Source organism: Eschscholzia californica, unplaced genomic scaffold (genome assembly GCF_041429995.1).
Source record: "Eschscholzia californica isolate CP2 unplaced genomic scaffold, dmEscCali1.0.p SCAF_3, whole genome shotgun sequence".
Lineage (NCBI taxonomy): Eukaryota > Viridiplantae > Streptophyta > Magnoliopsida > Ranunculales > Papaveraceae > Eschscholzia > Eschscholzia californica.
In genome coordinates, this window is record NW_028238420.1 from 59,218,226 (window position 1) to 59,242,751 (window position 24,526).

General features: G+C 35.1%; 2 protein-coding genes across 2 annotated transcripts; one reads left to right on the forward strand and one right to left on the reverse strand.

The window, feature by feature from the left end:
* Positions 1-17,781: 17,781 nt before the first annotated feature.
* Positions 17,782-19,761, forward strand: LOC147552563 (uncharacterized). The gene is made up of 2 exons (XM_086668640.1): positions 17,782-18,547; positions 18,722-19,761. Exons 1-2 carry the CDS (start codon positions 17,794-17,796, stop codon positions 19,759-19,761), a joined length of 1,794 nt encoding a protein of 597 aa, XP_086524766.1. The 5' UTR covers positions 17,782-17,793.
* An 826-nt stretch (positions 19,762-20,587) lies between these two features.
* On the reverse strand, positions 20,588-24,347 carry LOC147552564 (uncharacterized). Its single transcript, XM_086671045.1, has 8 exons — positions 24,250-24,347; positions 23,355-23,555; positions 23,059-23,208; positions 22,058-22,807; positions 21,840-21,977; positions 21,511-21,682; positions 21,022-21,380; positions 20,588-20,850 (listed from the first exon to the last, which is right to left on the reverse strand). Exons 2-6 carry the CDS (start codon positions 23,532-23,534, stop codon positions 21,656-21,658), a joined length of 1,245 nt encoding a protein of 414 aa, XP_086527171.1. The 5' UTR covers positions 23,535-23,555; positions 24,250-24,347; the 3' UTR covers positions 20,588-20,850; positions 21,022-21,380; positions 21,511-21,655.
* Between the last annotated feature and the right edge of the window lie 179 nt (positions 24,348-24,526).

Genomic DNA, 24,526 nt, shown 5'->3' on the forward strand with positions numbered 1-24,526 from the left:
CGAGACATAGTTTAGGTTTTCGTTTATTTTCTTGGAAAAAAAGGATTAAAAGGTTTCTACGGAGATGTCATGACGAAGGAGCATTTCTTTGTGTCGTCACACCTTTATCTACATACAAAGTGTGGGATGTAATATACAAGATCAAACAATCTTGTGGTGAATCAATAAATAGACAACAACAACCGTGTAAGTTTTAATAATAGTGAAGGTTCCGAGTCTCAATGATTTTTGCAGATTTTAACGTCAGTGGGATGATTATTAGTTCTAAGTCTCAATGATTTTCTGTAGATTTCAATGTCAGTGGCATGATAATAAGTTCAGAGTATTCCTCCAAAGGTTCCAAGTCTCAATGATTTTTCACCGAAAATGATTCTTCCCCAAAGAACTTTTCCGAAATCCGGTTTTTCCCAGAAAAGTGATTTTTCTTTGAAAAATCTCAATTGATGCACACAATCACCTTTATTGGGCCAAGAAGACCATTCTAACTTTACTTTAAGAAGAAATAAAGTAGGATCCAGAAGTTAATACTAACACTGATATAGTCCTGAACAATATGACAGGTTTTCGACCATACCGATCTGCTATGATGCCCCACTAGACAGAACTCAAAGCTCTTCCCAACATAAATGCAGCACCTTCGAGAAAAGAGGAAAGCACAATCAAATTAGCTTAGCTAGTTATTTTGATGAGTTGGATTCTTACGATTTATCTCGTCGATGTGAAGCTGCAGAGATAAAGATGCTTACCTATACATCCTGCGCAATATTTCCTCCTTTTTTGCGATATGAAGGTCAATCTCTTATCTACATGAAACGAAAACGAAGCTGAAATCTTGTGATAGAAAAAAAAGTAATATTTTTAATGGAAACCAAACAAATGCTATTTGCAACATATTTTTTGATTTTCCACTAAGAAAACCCTCCTCAGATTTGTCCAATGAGAAAATCAACTTTCAAATCGAACTGAAGAAATAATCTGCTGAATGAAAAACACATCTAAGAAAAAATGTCAATGGATCTCAAAAATAAATACATACCATGAAATATAAAAAGGGAAAGAGCGACGATATAGGCAATGCTGAAAAGGAAAACCACAGAGAGAAAGAGTTCTATCAGTATGTATTATAGAAACATATAAAATCCATTTATATATCAATTGTCTATCCTAACAAAAACAACTAAGCTTCCTTAAACCTACAACATTTCTTGATTGATTTTGCTCAAATGAGAGCTACCAATTCATAAAATGCCCTAATTTAGAGACAAACAGGACAACAACAAGCTACTAAGTAGCCCCTATGCACAGTTGATGGTTTGTGGAAGAGAAATAACTCTTTCTAGTGATGAGGAAAAGCAAATAAAATTTGTGAATCTAAAAGACTAAGCTCACCATAAAGATTAACAAACCTAGAAATCTTGCACCATCAAAAGACTGCTTCGAAAAATTAAAAACAGCATAAGATTTCACTAAAGAACTAACAAGTAATAACCCTCATACCCATTTCCTAAATACCAATACCCAATCATCAAAACTTCCTAAACAAATCAACCATTCTTCAAAAACTAAGACCACATTCTAAGATTTCACTACAAACTAGTGAATACCCATACAATATTTCAACCCATTATTCAAAAAGTACTACTACTTCAATAAGTTTAAAAACCTAAAAGAGCTAAATTCAATCCAAAGTGTTTTTTTCTGAAGTGAATGAAACCCCATTACAGAAATAACTTACCATTGCTTAAAACAACAACAATCCATATATAGAACAGTAACTTATAAGGGTATTTAAAGGAAAAGAAAAACCCATGCAAGAAACTGAAAACGCAATTACTCATCAAGTAAAGAAGGCGTTTTTTTTAAGAAATTAAGTGAAGAAGGCGTTGACTGGGAGTTTATTAATCTCATTTAACATGTGACCTAATTCGTATATCCTCAGCCTTTGGATCAAGAGTTCTTTTAAAAATTGTTTTTAATTTGTAGTGGAGTTACCGATTAAGAAGGCAGTTGTTTCACTTGTTTGGGACCGAGCAAATTTTTGGCAGGACATATAACTAGTTTGACAAAATAAAAAATATATTCATTTGTAGTGGAGTTACCGATCAAGAGTTCTTAATTAATGATGTTTATTTCCTTTAATATTGTCATGAGCAACCACATCTCTCTCTTATTCGTATCTCTCTGTCTCTACGGTGTTTCACACGAAACTTTCCACAAAGACTTCACTTGAAACTCTAAAGAATGAGAGAAGTAGAAACAGTGTTGGTGGTGAAGTGAAGACGAAATATAGATATGAAGTTAGAGATGGAATCGCTTTGGGCAAACAAAATATTATCCGAAGTACAGTATAAAATTTTGAGTAAAAAATTTGGTCAAAATTATTTGTTCCTTTGATTCCCCAAATGGCCAAAAACATTTACCACCATCTCTTCTCCATACATATGAATGTCGCCGGCATGCAGTGGCAGCCTTCAATCTTTTCTTGTTCTCCTAAACCTGGCGCCACCATTTCTTCCTCCTCTCGTTTCTACAACCGTCTTTACTTCCTCATATCTTTCCCAACACCAACATCATTATTGAGAGTGGGGGGAAGAGAGAGGAAGGGTGATAGAGAAAAAAGATAGCAGTGGTCAAAAGTGGTGGTGGCCAGAGTTCAGAGGAGGTAGTTGGACTTCAGAGGAAGTGAAGAAGAAAAAATATTGTTGTCTAGGAAATTCAACAAAATTTACAATTTTCTTTTAAAATTTTGTACTCTACAGTTTTTTAAAGGGTTGGACGATGGATGAAGTTGGATATTTCTGCAAATAAAAAGAAGTTAGGGATGAGTTTCAAAATAAATGGTCTTTTGAGATATTTCCGTTTCAATAGAATTTAAGAAAGCGGAAAAGTTTTTGGGGAAGACGGTAAAAAACCAAAAAAAATCAAACCAAACACTCCCCCTCAAGTCGTCGGAATGTAGGTGCCAGCCGAAAATGACCGACGACGACGTGTTTCTTTCTCTCTCTCTTATGTCTTCTCTCTCTCTTCTGCTCTCCTCTAGCTGCCTCTTTATCTCTTCTTCCCCTTTCCATTTTTTAACAGTTCTGGCGAAGGGGTTGTCCCTTCGCCGGAAACCTTCGTCCGGTTTCCAGACGAAGGTGTGGTTCCATCGTTTGAAAACCAGACGAACCAGATCCAGACGAGTTTCCGGCGAAGGGAGATCACCTTCGCCGGAAATTTCGTGATAGAGGATAAGAGGAGAGAAAAAAGTAAAGATAGAGAAGAAAGAAGAAAAAAGAAAGAAGAAAGAGAGAAAAGAAAGAAGAATGTTGATGTTGATCGCGGACATTAATGGTGGAAGTCGCCGGAATCCGGTGGAGGTCGTCGGAGTTTTAGTTGAGATGAGAGGAGAAAAAGAAAGAATAAAGAATTGAAAGGGTGATGATGTTTGGAAGAAACAAAAAAAATTGTTTCCACCCAAAACTTATTGCCCCGGAAATTTTGCTTATTTCTCCAAAACACTAGCGCCTTTAAGAAACTACCCGACAACTCCTTAACTTTGCTATAGGCACCCGTTATAATAGGTAGGGGCACTACATAAAGACACATTAAAGTATGAGTTGTCCTAATTGAAAAAGTAAAATTTTATTCCAGTATAGCTTGTTATTCACGAATTGGTCTTCATCAGTATACTTTGTTCTTCAAATAGGGAATGCACTTGTGGTTAAGACAAGTCTTGCATCTCCTACCTAATGTAATAGACCGACCCAGCATTCCTTTCACTTAATAATGCTGGAGCTGATACACTCCTAGTTAAAGAAGACACTACACTTGAAGCGAACAGGCGTTGAGGTAACGAGCCTTTAGAAGGGCATTCTTTCCGCGGTCATTGACGTGGTGAGATAGATAGACGTCCAATCCTGCAGCAGCAGCTAGTTGCTCTCTATTCTCTAACATGTTTCCTCAATCAGTTTTTCCTTTTTAGTTTTGCTTTATCAATGCACATATAATATGAGAATATAATGAAGCTTCTTAATACATTATGATTGGATGAAATAAGATAAGTTGAAAACAATAGAATCCTACAAATCCTAAGGCATTGCCATGATAAAGAAACAAAAAAGGGCATAATGAATTTATTTGATTATCTAGGTTTATTATAGTATATGTTTTACAAGTGTAAATAGGTTTTAATTTTTATTATTTTTGTTAAACTAGTGTTAGGGTCATCAGACTTTTAAAAATGAGTGTACGAGACATCAAATGTTCCTATAAAACAACCCGTGTTTAAAATATCTCACGTTTTTGGATTAACGGAAGAGTCCACTAGGGTTAAGTGTTGTTAGACGTCGTTACCTTTTAGATGGTAAAGTTAGTTTATGTCTAAATCTCAAAAAAAAAATCCATCCCCCAAATTCATCACGCAATACTTATGTTTGCTCCATTCGCAAAGTAACTTTTTCTTATGTCAAATTTCTATAAAATAACGTTTTATCAATCTTTTGAGACATTTCCTTGGTAACTTTGTAGTAGATATTCTTAAACAACAATGTAATTTGCCCCATCTGCAAAGTAATTTTTTTTTTATGTCAAACTTCTCTAAGAATAATTTTTTATCAATCTTTTCAGGCATTTCCTTCATAACGTTGTAGTAAATATTTTTAAACAACACTGTTAAACTGATATTTCTTATTTGACGACGGTGAGTCAGTGACAAAACATAATTTAATAAATGTTTTCAGTATCTAACGAATATTTGCATTTTGTACACTCACAACATGGTAACTCCAATCACACGATTTTGCACTCATGCGATAATGTCACAAAATTGCATCAACTCAGCTGTATTGATTTTGAGATATAAATTTTTTTCAAAGTTACTTTACCGTAAAATGTGTCTTCACATTTGAGAATATCAAAGATTTACGATCACACTAACATTTTCTGATGAAACTATGTGTATAGTTAGCTAGCCACTAGCTCTTCTCGAACGATCTATATTTTCCCAAACTGCCTGTGCACTTTCGCCGTTGCAGCTGTTTGGATTGGTTAAAACAAGGTTTGAGGAGTACTGGCTAGGAACTGATATGGTGATATTGACTTGAGTTTCAGGTGTTTGGGTCTCTTTTTCAGCCATTGAAGACAATTTTGATAATGCAGTCAATGATATGTACAAGTAGAAGTCTTTTGATTAAGAATTAAGATCATCTAAGGAATTCTGCTATGTTGGTCATCGATGAAAATACAGAAGAGATGGGGGGAGAAGGGTTTTCATTTCATGGGTATTTAAATTCCGTATGTATTGGTGGAATTTAATGTATGTTTTCTAATAGGAAAATGAATAGAATCTAAACCTCTCCTACCTACACAAAAAGATTCGATAAAAAATTGTTAGAAGAACGAATCAGGTCCAACAATAAAACCTTGTGATATAAAATGTTGTATGAAATTTTGAAAATGTTAACCTGAAAATAAAGCTGCAAAACGAGGTTCGAAAGTACCAATAATGGTCTGTTCGAGTGATTGAGTGAAAACCACTTGATGAGAGCTAGTCGATGCCATGAACTTTGGATCAAGCTCCTCTGGGGTGTCATACACTGAGTTGCCTAACAAGTCCTAAATCGTGTTGCCTAACAAAAACAAAAGAGGTTTGACATGTATTGGTTAAGAAAACTTGTTTATGGCTATTAACCTGCGAATGAACCTCCAAAACCATCATCTTGTGGTGTTAAGCGATCACGCTTTCGGGTTCCTTTAGGAGTAGTGGGTTTCGCTGAGTGGGATGGGTCAGTTTGATTTGCTTGCGAGTTTGCTGCACCAAAAGAAAGTTTTCTACCACCAATTCCTATTGAAGGTCTACCCACAAATTTTTTGGAACTTTGTGACCTTAAAGGACTTGACTTAGAGCCGAAGAGTACTTCCTTTTCTGCCGTAAGCTGACCTTGAAGTTTCTTTTGATCCTGCAGTGAAGATACATTATACAAGTTACTAACTAACTTATGGACGAGCTCGACTTTCTTGACTCACTGGTCAGGTGAGTAAGCACAAGACTTTGTCTAGTTGTTGAGTAATTGGTCAGAGTATAATGATACTTAAAAATGATAGCATCGAACCACTTGGATTGAGTAGTTTTGCACACCCCACCATCCAATTGGATGTACAGAACCGACTCACACTCATTTAAAGACGTAAGGGGTTATCATAATCACAAGGGTTACAAAATTTGTATGGACTAGCGAATTATAGATTGCTTTTGGATTTTTGGTCCTAACTCTAAATCTCTTATTGGTATCCTTAGACATGTATGGGTTCGAAAGCTTTAAGACAAACAGGTAATCTTCGATAAACTAAACAGAAAAGTCGTGAGCTTGAAATCTGTTAGCTACTTCATAGTGTCAAAGAAACTTTTTGATATCAATGTTTCCTGTATAGTAGTTTTGAGCAATTCTGTATTAACTTTACAAATGAGAAGCTGCAACAACATTTCAACCAGGTTTTATGCAAAAAAAAAAAACATTTCAACCAGGTATGCATTGGATCCTTTTGTCCAAGTCATTTCAAGTTTGTAACCTGAATCTGGTTGTTGCTACTTTTAGAAGCCCTAGTTTCGAATAATTTCTAAATATTTAACAATATCTTTTCCTCTTTTGTAAGTGTTGGTGAACAAATCAAATACATAGATGAATGTTACCAGGTTCGGTTATCTAGAGAGCGAACCCTGATCTGGTTCGGTCGTACCCTTTTAGGGTGGGTACGTGAATCAGATCGCCAAATCTGGCACACCCATTTGCAAGAAAACAAAAAGATGAAAAACATGGTATCAGAGCTAGGGTCAGATTGGCTTAAAAGCCAGATGTGCTCCACGTCACCCGAAAAGAAAAAAAATAGGTGTTAGGGTCAAAGAACGCCACACGTGAGGGCGCGTGTGAGAATTGACCCACATGGGAGAAGGGCTATTTAGCAACCAATGATATAACTAGGTCATCTTCACTAGTTGGCAATTGGGGTTGAGTTGGATGACCACAAACTTAATATCACCTAAGTCATGGTCCCACCCTAAAGAACATATATCACAACCCTCTATCTAAAACAGGGGTTTACGGTTTACCTTAGTGAAGCAAATCATGTTGTATGTGAAGGAATCAACAATAGATGTAGGAAAAATCTACTGCCCACCAACTTAACTAACACTAGTTTTTCTTTTCTGAAAATATAATTAGGAGTCGAACTGGTGAGGACCGACTAGTGGCTGATTGATAGTCAGACTCAGTTCTATGACATAGCAAGGAATTTTTCATCGAGTTATGGTTAAATATTTTGGTGTTCTGGGCAAACTAATAAAAGACAACTATTTGAGAATTGAAGCTGATAAAAAAACTACCACAAATATGATTTTGGTAAACGCAAATAAGATTATAACTGTAGTAGAAGTGATTAGTAAATTAGGTTACATCAGTTGGTTTTGCAGGCATGCGTGTATACATGGCTAAATGTTGATAACTGCATTCCACGTAATTATGCTACTTTTTCTGGCAGAAACCTGGAGGCGTTATTGCACTCCTTGACGAGGCTTGGTATGTTTTGCTTCCTTACCTTGGTCTGAGTTGTTGCACTTCTCATCTTGGCACCAGTTGATCTTACCATCTAGCGCAAGAGGGCACAAAAAAGACCAAGTGTCATCAAGATTGCTGGAAAACAGTTATTCTGGAACTTCCTCATTCATGTATGTTGCATTTGCAGTATGTGTCCAAAGTCCCCGCACGAAAACATTTTGTCAGAAACTCTATCACACGTTTAAAGTTCACAAATGGTTTATCAAACCGAAACTATCACGCACCAACTTTACCATTGCCCATTATGCCGGAGTGGTAAATTTGATTCATGTGAAATATACTGTTATGTGATGCGTATTTCTTTTCACGTCACATTATTTGGTTTTATTTGGACTAATGCAGCTACAACCACAACAGTTGACGGAGACTCTAAATTCAACGAAGCCCCACTATATTAGATGCGTAAGCCAAACAATGTTTAAAAACCTGGCATTTTTGAGAATGCCAATGTCATGCAACAGTTGCGCTGTGGTGCAAGTATGAGATATTTATCTAGCAAATTCGTACTAGCAGCTACTGGTTGTGCTTTTACCTCTTACGTTCATTGCTAAATTGCCCTTGTAGGATGTTCTTGAAGCAATTGGAATCAGTTGTGCTGGATACCTTACGTCCCTACCCGCCGAACGGTCTATGAATTCTTAAACTGCTTTGGTATTCTATCGCCAGATGTTCTTGAAGGAAAGTAAGTAAGCTCTTGACTTCTTTTAGCTTTAAAAGTCAAAATCTCTTGCAGATAAGCAAAACTAAGGTATTCCTAAGATCTAGTCAGATGGCCGAGTTGGGTGCTAGAGAGTTGCGGAAACAATTCAGGACAGTAGTAACACATATAGCTAGGAAACAATTGCGCCTAAAAAGTTAAGGTGTTGGGGCATGTGCCCTCGGAATCAGGTGGCCTTGGAATAGCTAGTGTGATGCCATAAAAGTGCCAAGACTGGTCAAACTAAGTACGCTCTTGGCTTATTTTAGCTTTAAAAGTTTAAATGTCTTGCAAATTGGCAAAACTATGGTATTCGTAAGATCTAGTCGGATGGTCGAGTTGGTTGCTAGGAGAGTTGTGGAAACAATTCAGGGATAGATAATAACACATATAGCTAGAAAACAATTGCGCCTAAAAATTAAGGTGTTGGGGGCATATGCCGTTGGAATCGGTTGACCTTGGACTAACTAGTTCGATGCCATAAAAGTGCCAAGACTGGTCAAAGTCAATTGGTCTCTTGGACTATCCAATTGACCATAACTATTTTATTCTCTTAAAGATTCACAATAACTATTTTATTCGTTCTTGATTAAACTTTCTATATACTTGAGCTTCTAGCAATCTTCTCACAATAACTATTTTATTTTTGTAGGTTGACAAAAACAAAAAATTCGTGATTTTCATTGATTACGAGATAGCCGTTTGGTCTTCCACAGTTCAATTTCTGAGTTACTACAAGGTAAAAACTTGCCTGTCTGTTGATTATATTACTTTAATGTGACGAATTTTCATTTCTGCAGGACGATAACTTGCCTATCAGTTGATTATATTACTTTGGTGTGACGATTTCTGAGCATAAACTTTCATTCTGCAGGACGATATGTGTCTCAAAAATGCCTATGTAATAGTTCTATACCAAGAACGAATAAAATAGTTACTGTGAGAAGATTGCTAGAGTTCAAGTATATAGAAATTTTAACCAAGAACGAATAAAATAGTTATTGTGAATCTTTAACAAAAAAAAAAGTTACGGTCAATTGGATAGTCCAAGAGACCAATTGACTTTGACCAGTCTTGGCACTTTTATGACATCAGACTAGTTAGTCCAAGGTCAACCGATTCCGAGGGCATATGCCCCCAACACCTTAATGTTTTAGGCACAATTGTATCCTAGCTATATGTGTTACTATCTATCCCAGAAATGTTTCCGCAACTCTCTTAGCACCCAACTCGGTCATCTGACTATATCTTAGGAATACCTTAGTTTTGTCTATCTGCAAGAGAATTGGACTTTTAAAGCTAAAAGAAGCCAATAGCGTACTTAGTTTGACCAGTCTTGGCACTTTTATGGCATCAGACTAGTTAGTCCATGACCAACTGATTCCGAGGGCACATGCCCCAACACCTTAACTTTTTAGGCGTAATTTTTTCCTAGCTATATGTGTTACTATCTAGTCTTTCTCTATTTCGTTCTCTGAAAAATAATGACTGAAATCAAGATTTACGCAATGATGGTCAGTAATAGATGGATGCTAAATCTTAATTCTGCTTCCCAAGTTAAACAACTGTTCACGACATGTATGCATTACCCAAATTCCGGCTTTTTAAATTTTTCATTTCATTTACTTCTCTTAGTTAATATATGTTCTTCCAGTCGTTTCTGTAACATTAAAAGATGATTTCACCCACAATCAATTTGACGCAATGGCACGATCAACAATTAATGAGAAACTCAAGAAATATTTCTTCACCTCAAGAGGTTATTTAGGTTATGTTTTTTCAAATTCTGTAACTTTTGTATCTATAATTGCTTATGCATTTTAAATATTCAGGATCAAGACATTTATGTTGTCTTCCTTGATTTCGAAAGAAGTTTCATAAGCATTAAAACCCTCATTGGGATTAAGGTAACATCTAAGACTCACTTTCTTTACATAGAAATTTTTAGAAACTCTTGTTTTTCTTTTAAATTTTGTCATGTTAGTGATAATGAATGGGATAACCTTACTTTGTAGAACAACCCAAATATGAGAGATATATTCGTAGTAATGCTTACATCAATGAATGACAGTTGGGCAGATTCTAGGTGATTTTCGAGACATAGTTCAGGTTTTCGTTTATTTTATTGGGAAATAGGATTAAAAGGTTTCTACGTAGATGTCATGACGAAGGAGCCTTTCTTTGTGTCGCCACACCTCTATCTACATACAAAGTGTGGGATGTAATATACAAGATCAAACAATCTTGTGGTGAATCAATAAATAGACAACAAAAACCGTGTAAGTTTTAATAATAGTGAAAGTTCCGAGTCTCAATGATTTTTGCAGATTTTAACGTCAGTGGGATGATTATTAGTTCTAAGTCTCAATGATTTTCTGTAGATTTCAATGTCAGTGGCATGATAATAAGTTCAGAGTATTCCTCCAAAGGTTCCGAGTCTCAATGATTTTTCACGGAAAATGATTTTTCCCCAAAGAACTTTTCTGAAATCCGATTTTTCCCAGAAAAGTGATTTTTCTTTGAAAAATCTCAATTGATGCACACAATCACCTTTATTGGGCCAAGAAGACCATTCTAACTTTACTTTAAGAAGAAATAAAGTAAGATCCAGAAGTTAATACTAACACTGATATAGTCCTGAACAATATGACAGGTTTTCGACCATACCGATCTGCTATGATGCCCCACTAGACAGAAGTCAAAGCTCTTCCCAACATAAATGCAGCACCTTCGAGGAAAGAGGAAAGCCCAATCAAATTAGCTTAGCTAGTTATTTTGATGAGTTGGATTCTTACGATTTATCCCGTCGATGTGAAGCTGCGAAGATAAAGATGCTTACCTATACATCCTGCGCAATAACCAATATTTTCCTCCTTTTTTGCGATATGAAGGTCAATCTCTTATCTACATGAAACGAAAACGAAGCTGAAATCTTGTGATAGAATAAAAAGTAATATTTTTAATGGAAACCAAACAAATGCTATTTGCAACATATTTTTTGATTTTCCACTAAGAAAACCCTCGTCGGATTTGTCCAATGAGAAAATCAACTTTCAAATCGAACTGAATAAATAATCTGCTGAATGAAAAGCACATCTAAGAAAAAATGTCAATGGATCTCAAAAACAAATACGTACCATGAAATATAAAAAGGGAAAGAGCGACGATATAGGCAATGCTGAAAAGGAAAACCACAGAGAGAAAGAGTTCTATCAATATGTATTATAGAAACATATAAAATCCATTTATATATCATTTGTCTATCCTAACAAAAACAACTAAGCTTCCTTAAACCTACAACATTTCTTGATTGATTTTGCTCAAATGAGAGCTACCAATTAATAAAATGCCCTAATTTAGAGACAAACAGGACAACAACAAGCTACTAAGTAGCCCCAATGCACAGTTGATGGTTTGTGGAAGAGAAAGAACTCTTTCTAGTCATGAGGAAAAGCAAATAAAATTTGTGAATCTAAAAGACTAAGCTCACCATAAAGATTAACAAACCTAGAAATCTTGCACCATCAAAAGACTGCTTCGAAAAATTAAAAACAGCATAAGATTTCACTAAAGAACTAACAAGTAATAACCCTCATCATTCTAAGATTTCACTACAAACTAGTCAATACCCATACAATATTTCAACCCATTATTCAAAAAGTACTACTACTTCAAGAAGTTTAAAAACTTAAAAAGAGCTAAATTCAATCCAAAGTGATCTTAAATGGAGGAAGCCTCATTATAGAAATAACTTACCATTGCTTAAAACAACAACAATCCATATATAGAACAGTAACTTATAAGGGTATTTAAAGGAAAAGAAAAACCCATGCAAGAAACTGAAAACGCAATTACTCATCAAGTAAAGAAGGCGTTTTTTTTTTCTGAAATTAAGTGAAGAAGGCGTTGACTGGGAGTTTATTTATCTCATTTAACATGTGACCTAATTCGTATATCCTCAGCATTTGGATCAAGAGTTCTTTTAAAAATTGTTTTTTGTAGTGGAGTTACCGATTAAGAAGGCAGTTGTTTCACTTGTTTGGGACCGAGCAAATTTTTTGGCCAAAAGCTAGTTTGACAAAATAAAAAATATATTCATATCTAGATTCATATAACTTTATGATGTTTATTTCCTTTAATATTGTCATGAGCAATCACATCTCTCTCTTATTCGTATCTCTCTGTCTCTACGGTGTTTCACACGAAACTTTCCACAAAGACTTCACTTGAAACTCTAAAGAATGAGAGAAGTATAAACAGTGTTGGTGGTGAAGTGAAGACGAAATATAGATATGAAGTTAGAGATGGAATCGCTTTGGGCAAACAAAATATTATCGGAAGTACAGTATAAAATTTTGAGTAAAAAATTTGGTCAAAAGTATTTGTTCCTTTGATTCCCCAAATGGCCAAAAACATTTACCACCATCTCTTCTCCATACATATGAATGTCGCCGACAGTGGCAGCCTTCAATCTTTTTTTGTTCTCCTAAACCTGGCGCCACCATTTCTTCCTCCTCTCGTTTCTACAACCGTCTTTACTTCCTCATATCTTTCCCAACACCAACATCATTATTGAGAGTGGGGGGAAGAGAGAGGAAGGGTGATAGAGAAAAAAGATAGCCGTGGTCAAAAGTGGTGGTGACCAAAGTTGAGAGGAGGTAGTTGGATTTCAAAGGAAGTGAAGAAGAAAAAATATTGTTGTCTAGGAAATTCAACAAAATTCACAATTTTCTTTTAAAATTTTGTACTCTACAGTTTTTTAAAAGGTTGGACGATGGATGAGGTTGGATATTTCTGCAAATAAAAAGAAGTTGGGGATGAGTTTCAAAATTAATGGTCTTTTGAGATATTTCTGTTTCAATAAAATTTAAGAAAGCGGAAAAGTTTTTGGGGAAGACGGTAAAAAACCAAAAAAAAATCAAACCAAACACTCCCCCTCAAGTCGTCAGAATGTAGGTGCCAGCCGAAAATGACCGGCGACGACGTGTTTCTCTCTCTCTCTTATGCCTTCTCTCTCTCTTCTCCTCTCCTCTCGCTGCCTCTTTATCTCTTCTTCCCCTTTCCATTTTTTTAACAATTCCGGCGAAAGGGTTTTCCCTTCGCCGTAAACCTTCATCTGGTTTCCAGACGAAGGTGTGGTTCCTTCGTCTAGAAACCAGACGAACCAGATCCAGACGAGTTTCCGGCGAATGGAGATCACCTTCGCCGGAAATTTCGTGAGAGAGGGAGAGAGGATAAGAGGAGAGAGGAGAGAAAAAAGTAAAGATAGAGAAGAAAGAAGAAAAGAGAGAGAAGAAAGAAGAAAAGAGAGAGAAGAAAGAAGAAAGAGAGAGAAGAAAGAAGAATGTTGATGGTGATCGCCGACATTAATGGTGGAAGTCGCCGTAATCCGATGGAGGTCGCCGGAGTTTTAGTTGAGATGAGAGGAGAAAAAGAAAGAATAAAAAATTGAAAGGGTGATGATGTTTGGAAGAAACAAAAAAAAATTTGTTTCCCCAAAATTTTTTGCCCCGGAAATTTTGCTTATTTCTCCAAAACACTGGCGCCTTTAAGAAACTACCCGACAACTCCTTAACTTTGCTATAGGCACCCATTATAATAGGTAGGGGGACTACATAAAGACACATTAAAGTATGAGTTGTCCTAATTGAAAAAGTAAAATTTTATTCCAGTATAGCTTGTTATTCACGAATTGGTCTTCATCAGTATACTTTGTTCTTCAAATAGGGAATGCACTTGTGGTTAAGACAAGTCTTGCATCTCCTACCTAATGTAATTGACCGACCCAGCATTCCTTTCACTTAATAATGCTGGAGCTGATACACTCCTAGTTAAAAAAGACACTACACTTGAAGCGAACAGGCGTTGAGGTAACGAGCCTTTAGAAGGCCATTCTTTCCGCGGTCACTGACGTGGTGAGATAGATAGACGTCCAATCCTGCAGCAGCAGCTAGTTGCTCTCTATTCTCTAACATGTTTCCTCAATCAGTTTTTCCTTTTTTAGTTGTGCTTTATCAATGCACATATAATATGAGAATATAATGAAGCTTCTTAATACATTATGATTGGATGAAATAAGTGAAGCAGATATATCTTACAAGAGTATCCTGGTGTTCGTCCAAAATTTGAAGTATATCAAATTGTGTACGAGGTGGAGAATTGTAAGAGGCAGTTTCTAATTCAAAAGAGGCGGTTTGGTTTCAAATTGGATAGGCGGTTTCATGGCTTGTGGCGGTTTGGAATGTGGATGGCGGTTTCAATTTAGTTTCCAAAATTGGAATTGGTTTCCAAAATTTGGTTCCCCCACCGGCTTATATTATAATATCTAAATAGGGGGTCTTGAGTTCAATCATATCAACACCAACACAAGCAACAACAACTCTTCTTTAGAGAGAGAGAGCAAGTAAGAGAGAAAATTTATTCATAGTTTTTTAGCGGTGTTAAATTTCTCGGTCGTCGAAGATCTAGTATAGAAGGTTAATTTCTATGCGGTACCATCTTGGGACGAACTTGCGGGTTGTGTTAGTCGTCTTCATCTATCCTTCAATAAAGATTTCTTGTTCGCCCGAGGACGTAGGCTTTAAAGCCGAACCTCGTTAAATTCTGTTCGCATATTTGATTTTGACTTAGCTTTTCGATTAATCTTCATAATCGGATCAATTTCTAGGATAGGTTCGATAGCTTCCGCGACTTTTTGTTATAACAATAAGATAAGTTGAAAACAATAGAATCCTACAAATCCTAAGGCATTGCCATGATAAAGAAACAAGAAAGGGCATAATGAATTTATTTGATTATCTAGGTTTATTATAGTATATGTTTTACAAGTGTAAATAGGTTTTAATTTTTATTATTTTTGTTAAACTAGTGTTAGGGTCATCGGACTTTTAAAAATGAGTGTGCGAGACATCAAATGTTCCTAAAAAATTACTAGTGTTTAAAATATCTCACGTTTTTGGATTAACAGAAGAGTCCACTAGGGTTAAGTGTTGTTAGACGTCGTTCCGTTGCGAAGCTTACGGTTAGGTCACCCCCCTCAATGTAAACTCATCATATGAGGTACCAGACTCGAGTTTTTCTTTATAGAAGACGGGTTGACCACTGGACGATCGAGGAACTGAAACAGATATACGATTTCAACCCGGTTAGACGGATCTGGTCCAAACCCAGAAGAAAGTCACTCCCCCTTTCGTTGCTGAAGTGGCCTCCTCAACTACACTGTCTGCGCCAAGGTGCTTCGAGGAAGAGTGTCGTGCATAGCACTCGTTGATCGGACTCGTCCCGGAAGAACACCTCTTAGGCGCTTCCTACATCCCCAACTTGATTACTAGTGTTTAAAATATCTCACGTTTTTGGATTAACAGAAGAGTCCACTAGGGTTAAGTGTTGTTAGACGTCGTTACCCTTTAGATGGTAAAGTTAGTCTATGTCTAAATCTCAAAAAAAAAAAAAATTCATCCCCCAAATTCATCACGCAATACTTATATTTGCTCCATTCGCAAAGTAACTTTTTTCTTATGTCAAATTTCTATAAAATAACATTTTATCAATCTTTTGAGACATTTCCTTGGTAACTTTGTAGTAGATATTCTTAAACAACAATGTAATTTGCCCCATCTGCAAAGTAATTTTCTTTTTATGTCAAACTTCTCTAAGAATAATTTTTTATCAATCTTTTCAGGCATTTCCTTCATAATGTTGTAGTAAATATTTTTAAACAACACTGTTAAACTGATATTTCTTATTTGACGACGGTGAGTTGATGACACAACATAATTTAATAAATGGTTTTCAGTATCTAACGAATATTTGCATTTTGTACACTCACAACATGGTAACTCCAATCACACGATTTTGCACTCATGCGATAATGTCACAGAATTGCATCAACTCAGCTGTATTGATTTTGAGAAATAAAAAAAATTCCAAAGTTACTTTACCGTAAAATGTGTCTTCACATTTGAGAATATCAAAGATTTGCCATCACACTAACATTTTCTGATGAAACTTTTAATTACTATTAAGAATAACAGTTACTAATATTTTTAGCAAAAATAATTGTTATACTTATCTCTAACATTATAATAAATGAAGCCAAAATATAATTGGATTTTTGTATTTAAGGTCCAAAAATAGGGGGGGTAATGAGTCATATATCCACTCCTAAACCAAAAAATAAAATTAAACCAAAATAAATCGAAAATGTAAAATAAGTCCAAAAATTCACTATTTGGTGGGTCCCATGCATCATTCTTGTAATTTTTTCTCATTTTTGCCCTTTCATAAATATTTTTTAACCATTGGTAAACCAAAGGTTTATAATGGTTAAGTTAATACAATTATGGTGGACATTTAATGTTAATCTTTATTTCCAAAAGAATTATTTTACTAAAGCAACCTTCCAAATCAATGGATATTTACCTAAAACTACTTTATCTCTCCCAAAAACTAGTTTCACTTTCTGTACCTCTATGTTCTTTGAATTCAAGAAAATATATTGTTTCCAAAACTTATAGTTGTCTAAATTAACCTACCATTTCAATGGATATTTACCTAAAATGAGATGCTCTCTCCCAAAAAAACGAATTTCTCTCTCTCTAACTCTATGTTCTTTCAACTTCAAGAAAGTATGAATCTGTGATTTGGTTTTTATCTCGACCTCGATCCAATTAAACATCTGTAATTTCGTTTGTAAGGTATGTTTGACTTCAATTAATTTTTAGAATCTAAAAATCCCTACTAACACAATCTGTATTACTATAATCTTCTTCAAAAAATTAATTTATTTTAACAAAAAACTTTTTTGTAATATTAATTTTTATCACTTGAATGTTGAAATCTCTATCACAGTTGACAGTTATCTTTTTCTCATAAAAAAGTTTTATAGAGTAAATTTGTTTTCCCTACATTTTGTGTATTTTAATAGCCTTTTTTGTATTATAATAGCAATATGTTGAATGAATTTGTTACAGATGTCGTCAAAACCAAATACCACTTTGTTAGAATCTTATCGATTCTAATAGCATTGTTTACATTCTACTAGCATTTATTGAATGAATTTGTTATAGTAAATTAAAAAGCAATTATCATTTTTCTAGCATTTTATTGTTTGTAATAGCATTTTTTACATTCTATTAGCATCTGTTGAATGAATTTCTTACAGTAGGTTAGAAATCAAACACTATTTTCCTAGCATGATTATACTGCTAGCATATTTTACATTCTATTAGCATCTGTTGAATGAATTTGTTAGAGTAGGTTAATAAGCAAATTTTTCTAGCATCTTATTGATTCTACTAGCATATTTTACATACTACTTGCATTTGATGAATGAATTTGTTAATGTAGTTTAATAAGCAAATACTATTTCGCTAGCATCTTACTGATTATAGTAGCATTTTTTACATTCTAGTAGCATCTGTTGAATGAAGTTGAATAAGGTAGTTTAAAACGCAAGAATATTTAATGCTTTTATATTATTTTCTGCAGCTATTCAATCACTCCATGGATTTTAGTGATGCAAATACTAATGGGTCTTACCTTAAGAATAAAATAACTAAGCCAGAAGCATGGGGTCCAATTTTTACCCACGTCGGTCAAGAGTTTGAGGGTGGGGTTCAAGCCTTCCGAGATGCTATTGGTCATTACTCTATCAGTACGAAAAAAAGTTACAAATTTATAAAGAATGATCGGTATAGGGTTACTGTTGGGTGCCATGGAGATGGATGTCCTTTTAAGGTGCACGGATATGCCCCCATGAGATCTCCTAATATTTTCTTATTAAAGGAGTTCAATTTAAATCACATAGGCTGCACTGATTTTATTCTAAACTCTTCGAAGGCAAAAATATCAAGCAAACTTGTAGGAGGTCTCATAGCCGAAGATCTTAAGATCAACCCTAACAAAAGCACTAAGGATGTAGAATTGTCATTTCTAAAAGACTTCGGACTTAACTTGAGCTACTACTTCTCTTACAAAGGAAAGAAAAAAGCCTTAAGCACTGTATTTGGGCAAGAAGAGGATTCATATTCTAAATTAGAATGGTATGCTTCGGCTATTAATCGAACTAATCCTGATAGCATAGTTGATCTCGAAGTTGACAGCATAAACCGTCGATTCATCCGCATTTTTATTTGCTTAGGCGCATGTCGAAAAGGTTTTATGCATTGCCGGCCCGTCATATATGTTGATGGCACATTTGCAAAGTCTAAGTTTCAGGGATGCATTCTCGCAGCTGTAGCGAAGGACGGAAACAATGGTATGTTCAGAGAATTCTTTAGAACAATTCGTTTTCTGTTACCATTTCATTAATATATTGTAACACTAAGGTGGTTTTTTCAACATTTTACATATATGATAGAGCAACTCTTAAACTCTAATTGAATTAAGTTTATTCTGTTACATAAATTTTTACTTCTATTGATGTTTTCAGGCATGTTTCCTCTTGCTTACGCCGTTGTTGATAGTGAAAATGATCAGAACTGGGAATGGTTTTTCAAAAACCTACACAAAAGTGTTGATCCTAACACCAATTATACATTCATGTCAGATCGACACTCTGGAATACTAAAAGGTGTTAAGGGTGTCTTCCCCAATTCGTTGCATTCGTTTTGTGCGTGGCATTTGAAAAACAACCTGAATCTAAGGGTGAAAAATGGGGCTAAGAAGTCGGGGTATTTCCAGTCATTACTATTTAAGGCAGCACGTGCGGTACCTGAGTCAGAATTTCACAAACATATGGCATCGATGGTACATATGGGCGGGACTAATGTGGCTCGATTCTTTGAGTCATTAAACCCTGAAAATTGGGCTGATTCCTTTTTCCCTGGTTCACGTTACGGTGCAATTTCATCTCAATTGGCAGAAACCTTCAACAACTGGATACGTGATGACAGGGTTTTACCTATCACAGTTATGTTGGATTCTATCCGTGTTAGAATAATGAAAAGGATGAACAAGAAGAGAATCAAAGCTGAGAAATGGTGTCACTTCCTATGCCCCAAAATCAATATTGAACTTGAATACCGTTTTAATTTGGCTAATTCTTGGGCAATAATCCCTGCTGGCGATCTTGTGTACGAGGTATGCTCATTTCCTACTCATTCTGTCAATCTCATTGATCTCAAATGTAGTTGCGGTAGGTGGTCGATAGATGGTATCCCTTGTCAACATGCCATGTTGTGCATCAAGAATTATGATGGTGATACAACAAGTTTTTTTGATCCAATTTTCACCAAACAAGCGTTCGTCAACACTTATCAATACTATGTCTACCCAATACCAAATTATGACGAGCCAATGGAGTACAATGATGCAACAAGAACACTACCTCCGTTAACAAAGCGAAAACCGGGAAGGCCAAGGACAGTAAGAAGAGAGAGCTCAGGAAACATACCCAAAAAAATGAGGGTCTGCAGCCGGTGTAAAAAATCGGCTTATCACAATAGTGCCTCATGCACGGCAGCTATATGATAACTAAATTAAATTTTGATTATGCAGGTTTACTTAAGCTGCTAGAAACCGAAATATGCTACTTAAGTCTTTTATTTGGTTAGAGAATTTGATCAATGTTAACAGATTATCGTATTTAAACAAGAGGATTCTGCTACTTTCTATTAAATTTTAATAGTTAAGAGATTGTCGTAGTTAAACTCGAATGTATTTTGATGGATGTTTCAATATGTTTTATGCATTTTACTTTTTATATTTCCATAATATGCGTGGAAGTTGGTATTATGATTTGGCTAGACTAACTTACAAATTATCGATAAACTAGAAAAATGCTTGAAGTGTGGGAGAAATTGTGTCAACATTATTTTAATGTTTCTAGCAATTTAGCAATTTTCTTAGTCATATGTTTGCTAATGTTTTGCCATGTTTTTGAACGATACATTATGCTATGTTTTTTAACGATACATTTCTTTCCATAGTTATATATGTTATCAGTGGATCTAGCATTAAGGGTTTGAGTTCATCATGCCTTTGCCGTTTCACGTCTTATACATGATTAGTTTCAGTAGTGTCCGAGAAGTTTTAGTTACATCTTAATCATATATCTATAAACGGAATTCAATCTAAAGTAGGGACTTTTTCGGATCCTCACACTCCTCGTACTGACCTCTGGCTCGATTTCCTCGAGCTGAAGCTTTCTCCTCGGGGTACCGGTGTGGTACCTGCCAAAGAGCATTCGAAGACCTCAAGCAAGCCGTGACAAAAGACCCGGTAAACCTTTTATACGAAATCTAAAATATAATTGTGGTATTATAGAAAATTGAAAAATATAACCAAAACTGCTCAAGATGTTCTTCGAACTTAAAACATAATCATGTTTGCTTCGTTTTTTCACAAAGCCCGTAACAAAATACAAGTTAAATCTTAACTTAAACATTTTTTCTCCATATATTCTTCGAATCATTCAGCAACAACCAAGTTAGTTCACCCCTCTTCCTTCGCGCTTGTTTTGTCCAGTCATCTTTTGACATCCCGTTAGGAAAATGATTATAGTTCGATTAGATAAAAAGTTCTTCCATGTGCAAAATCACATACAACCCACAATCAGGCCTGTCAAATTTAAACAACAAACCAATTCAACATAATGAACAACTTAGTCTTCCATCAGCAGATTTTAGACCCACAAATTATGCTTTTAGAATCTTCAAAATGCTAGAAAAAACATGGAAATTTCTTATGAAATCATGTTTTGGAAATTATTTGTTTTGAAGAATAACTTACGCTTCTCCTTGTTGCTTATCAGTAGGCTCTATGAGAGTCTTCACCACTACTTTTGGGTGGGGCTTGAATAGGTCAAGCTCGACAATCGCTTCTGAAATAATGCTAGCCAATCTTGTTGCATTTTCCGTACACCTTTTTGCAGTCTGATGATCAAAGATCATGGAGTTGTAGTGTGTCCATTTCTTACTATCCAAACAATAAACAAGCAGTGTCCAATGTTGACCCAGACCAAGACCTCCTTGGAGCGGAGTACACAGAGGAGCGCATATTTTAAGCATATATCTACTAAAATCCGTCTTCAATTTCTCATGAAGATGCGCTCTGATGTTTGACTCGGAGAATTGAAACTTTATCATAGTCTGTTTAAAATATGGTATTAGTTAGATGCGAAATAAAAATGCTAATTGAAATTGATAAATGCTCCTACCAGTTTTAGAGTTTTTTGTAAAATCAATAAAATTTCATAGGTAATTGAAAGATATTACTCACAAAGAGCTCAGATGACAGGAAAACGACCTCTTTCCGCTCATTCTTCTTGCTGTTCCACAATTTCGATGCATACCAATTTATTATTTGCGCATCACACTCGAAGTTTAGCATGAGCAGGTCGAGTTGCCTTCCAGTAATGTAGCTTTTAGGGTCCTTTGACCAGATGACTGTTCTGCAATATTACAATTGTAGGAGAAAAAACATAAATATACTTCTAAAACTTTCTCACATTTGCTTGTGTTACCAATACTTCAAAAGAAATCATACATATAAGTTTTAGCAAATAACTGTTTTAACAAAAAATCTTTAAAATTCTATAAGAAATATACCTGTTCTGGCCCCAGTAGATTAATGTGTTCCTGAACCCCATTTTTCATAGGTTCCAAAGACCACCTAAGTATCCTTGGTATCTTTCCAGCACCTAGTCTTGTCTCGGGGAAGATAGTCGTGTGCATCGCGAACCAAAACTACATTTAATCATGAAAATGTAATCACATAACAATATTGTTTCTTTTACGTAACCAAATTAATAAAGTTTGGTATTTACCGGAAGTAGAATCAAACATCCCGAGACCTTGCAAGGGTCGTTGGGATATTTGCACATTGAGGACATCATGAAGGAGTGGATTGCCCTAGGCCAAGAAACTCGATTAATCATTCTCATAGTTTGCAAGTTCTGGAAGAAACTTGTGTGCAACGCATAACCTTTTGAACTTGCGAAGAGAAGAGCACATCCAACATACAAAATTAATAACCGGACAAAGTCTAAAGGAGAACCAGTGTGGTTATTGACTTCATTCTTTAAAGCTTTGGCTATAGTAACAGTAGTAAGAGTGCCGGAACCATTAAAATGCTTGACAAAAAAATCTTCCTCTTTCGGTTTGATATCACTATGTCTAGGGAAGGCACTATACTCTTGTCCTTCCATCGGCAACCCTAACAACAACGACACATCCTCAGGAGCAAATTCTAACTCCACTTCTCCAAATATAAATTTCTTTCTATCAGTGTTGAAGTAGCAAAGAAGCTCGAACACTGCCCGATGTGGTTTGACTTGATTTTCCATAATTATCTGACCACTAATTGCGGCTGAATAGAAACGAGCAAAAGGCGTATCGACAACTGCTTTTTTTTGATCTTCGCTCATCAATGGTTCCAGCCCGCGCAACATGTCAACTACCAATTTGACGCTATATCTATACTGCTGGAATTTGTCAATAGAAGGACCATTTTTTTCCTGACCAACAAAATTAAACTTTTCCTGAACCTTCATCTTCCTTTTTTCTGATGCAATGTCCTATCAGATTCATGGAAAATTGAAAAACATTAAATCAGTTTAATTTAAATCATAAAATTCCAACTGATACACAATATTATTAACCATGAACAACCCAAGAATTTTTAAGGCATTAAGAAAGTTTATGCAAAACCTATAAATTGCTATAAAATAATGAAATTGATTTGGCTAAATTGTAAGTATTCTACTAACATTTATATTAAATCTGTTAGCATCTATTATGAATAAGAATTTCGGTGGAAAAATCTTACACTTTCAGATTCGGATTGAGCTTCCTCCGCAGAACGACCTATCTTCTTACCTTTGCACTTTGCAGGTGTAACCTCTTTCGCTGTCTTTATCTTTTCAACTTGTTCATCTATCAAAAGTTTCCTTTTTGTCCTTCCGGGTGGGTCGTTTTGCTACATACACAACACAAATAGCATCAGAATATAAAATGCTTAAACATAAAAGTTGTTTTCATACATATTTGTACAAATCATAAAATGATATCAACTAAATATTATGTTATAAGTTTTGGGAATAAAACATTAATTGAATACTATACCACAACTTCTTTTGATTTCCTCTTCTTTGAAGTAGGTTCTACCGTACTTCCCAATGTCTGTTGTAACATTCTATTTCTTGGACTTTTTCGCACCTCAGGTTTTCGAGTTACATTATCCTTTGAAGCCACCGAATTTCGACAATCCACTTTCCGGTCTTTCTGAAGCTTTAATCTTACCATTTTTCTGAATCTGCAAATTGACTAACAAAAAACATATATACTAGTTAAATTTCAAATATGTGTTAACCAAATTAACATACAAACAATTTTGGGTAGCCACAATTCATGTGTTTCTATAAGAAACTAGAAAATGCTATTTAAACAAGTCAGGTTTTTTATGAAAATAGTTTTGCGTATTTACCATTAAAAGAGAACCATGATAAACTTCAAAAATGCTAGAAAAAAAAATAAACTGTTTATACAATCGAACATATTCTGGAACTATTAATCATATACCAACATATAATGTTCTAGGGTTGTCAATCAAGTTTGGGTAGTAATAACCCTTAAATAAAACTTTTTAGAGAAGATGTAGGCATGACTAAACTTTATAAAGTGATTAAGTTCTAGTTGTTATTTGTTCAAATAAATCCACTACAACAACAAACACATTGTAACCCTAAATCATAAGAAAATGACAGGAAAATGAGAGGAAATTAAACAACAACAAATACAATGTAACCCTAGAAATTTCTTGTTGCATGCAACAACAAACTTACTCTTTACTGTGAACTAATTTATGGTTTTGAAAAAAACTTCCATCAATACACTTTGAAACAACTAAACCCTAGCAAATCAAACCCTAATTGCTTTTAAGTTGAAAAAATCATTCAAAATCATAAGAAAACTTGAAGGAACAATCAAAATGATGAAAATCAAAATGCAATTTACTTACTTTTCACTAATGTAGATGATGAACGATAGCAGCAATCGTTTCTCCCTCTCTCCCACTCGAAAATTTCACCCTTTCCACTCGGTTTAGTAGAAAGGGGCGATATTCTCTCTCTCTCTCTCTCTTCGTTTGCTTTTGGCAATTCTAATTCAAATATACAAAAAAAATGTCTTCTGCTAAACGGAAAGGAAACTATTTTTCCGGAAAGGAAAGTGTGTTTTTGAAGAAATCATTTAATGAATCTCTAAATATTATTATGGTATTTTTTTTTTTAGGTTAT

Excerpts from the sequence above, each read along its gene's own strand:
- LOC147552564 (XM_086671045.1), bottom strand. The coding sequence starts at position 23,534 with ATGGTAAGATTAAAGCTTCAGAAAGACCGGAAAGTGGATTGTCGAAAT. Across the intron at positions 23,209-23,354 it reads GGAAATCAAAAGAAGTTGTG|CAAAACGACCCACCCGGAAG; the intron begins GTATAGTATTCA and ends TTGTGTATGTAG. Across the intron at positions 21,683-21,839 it reads ATCTACTGGGGCCAGAACAG|AACAGTCATCTGGTCAAAGG; the intron begins GTATATTTCTTA and ends GTAATATTGCAG.
- LOC147552563 (XM_086668640.1), top strand. The coding sequence starts at position 17,794 with ATGGATTTTAGTGATGCAAATACTAATGGGTCTTACCTTAAGAATAAA. Across the intron at positions 18,548-18,721 it reads AGCGAAGGACGGAAACAATG|GCATGTTTCCTCTTGCTTAC; the intron begins GTATGTTCAGAG and ends TGATGTTTTCAG.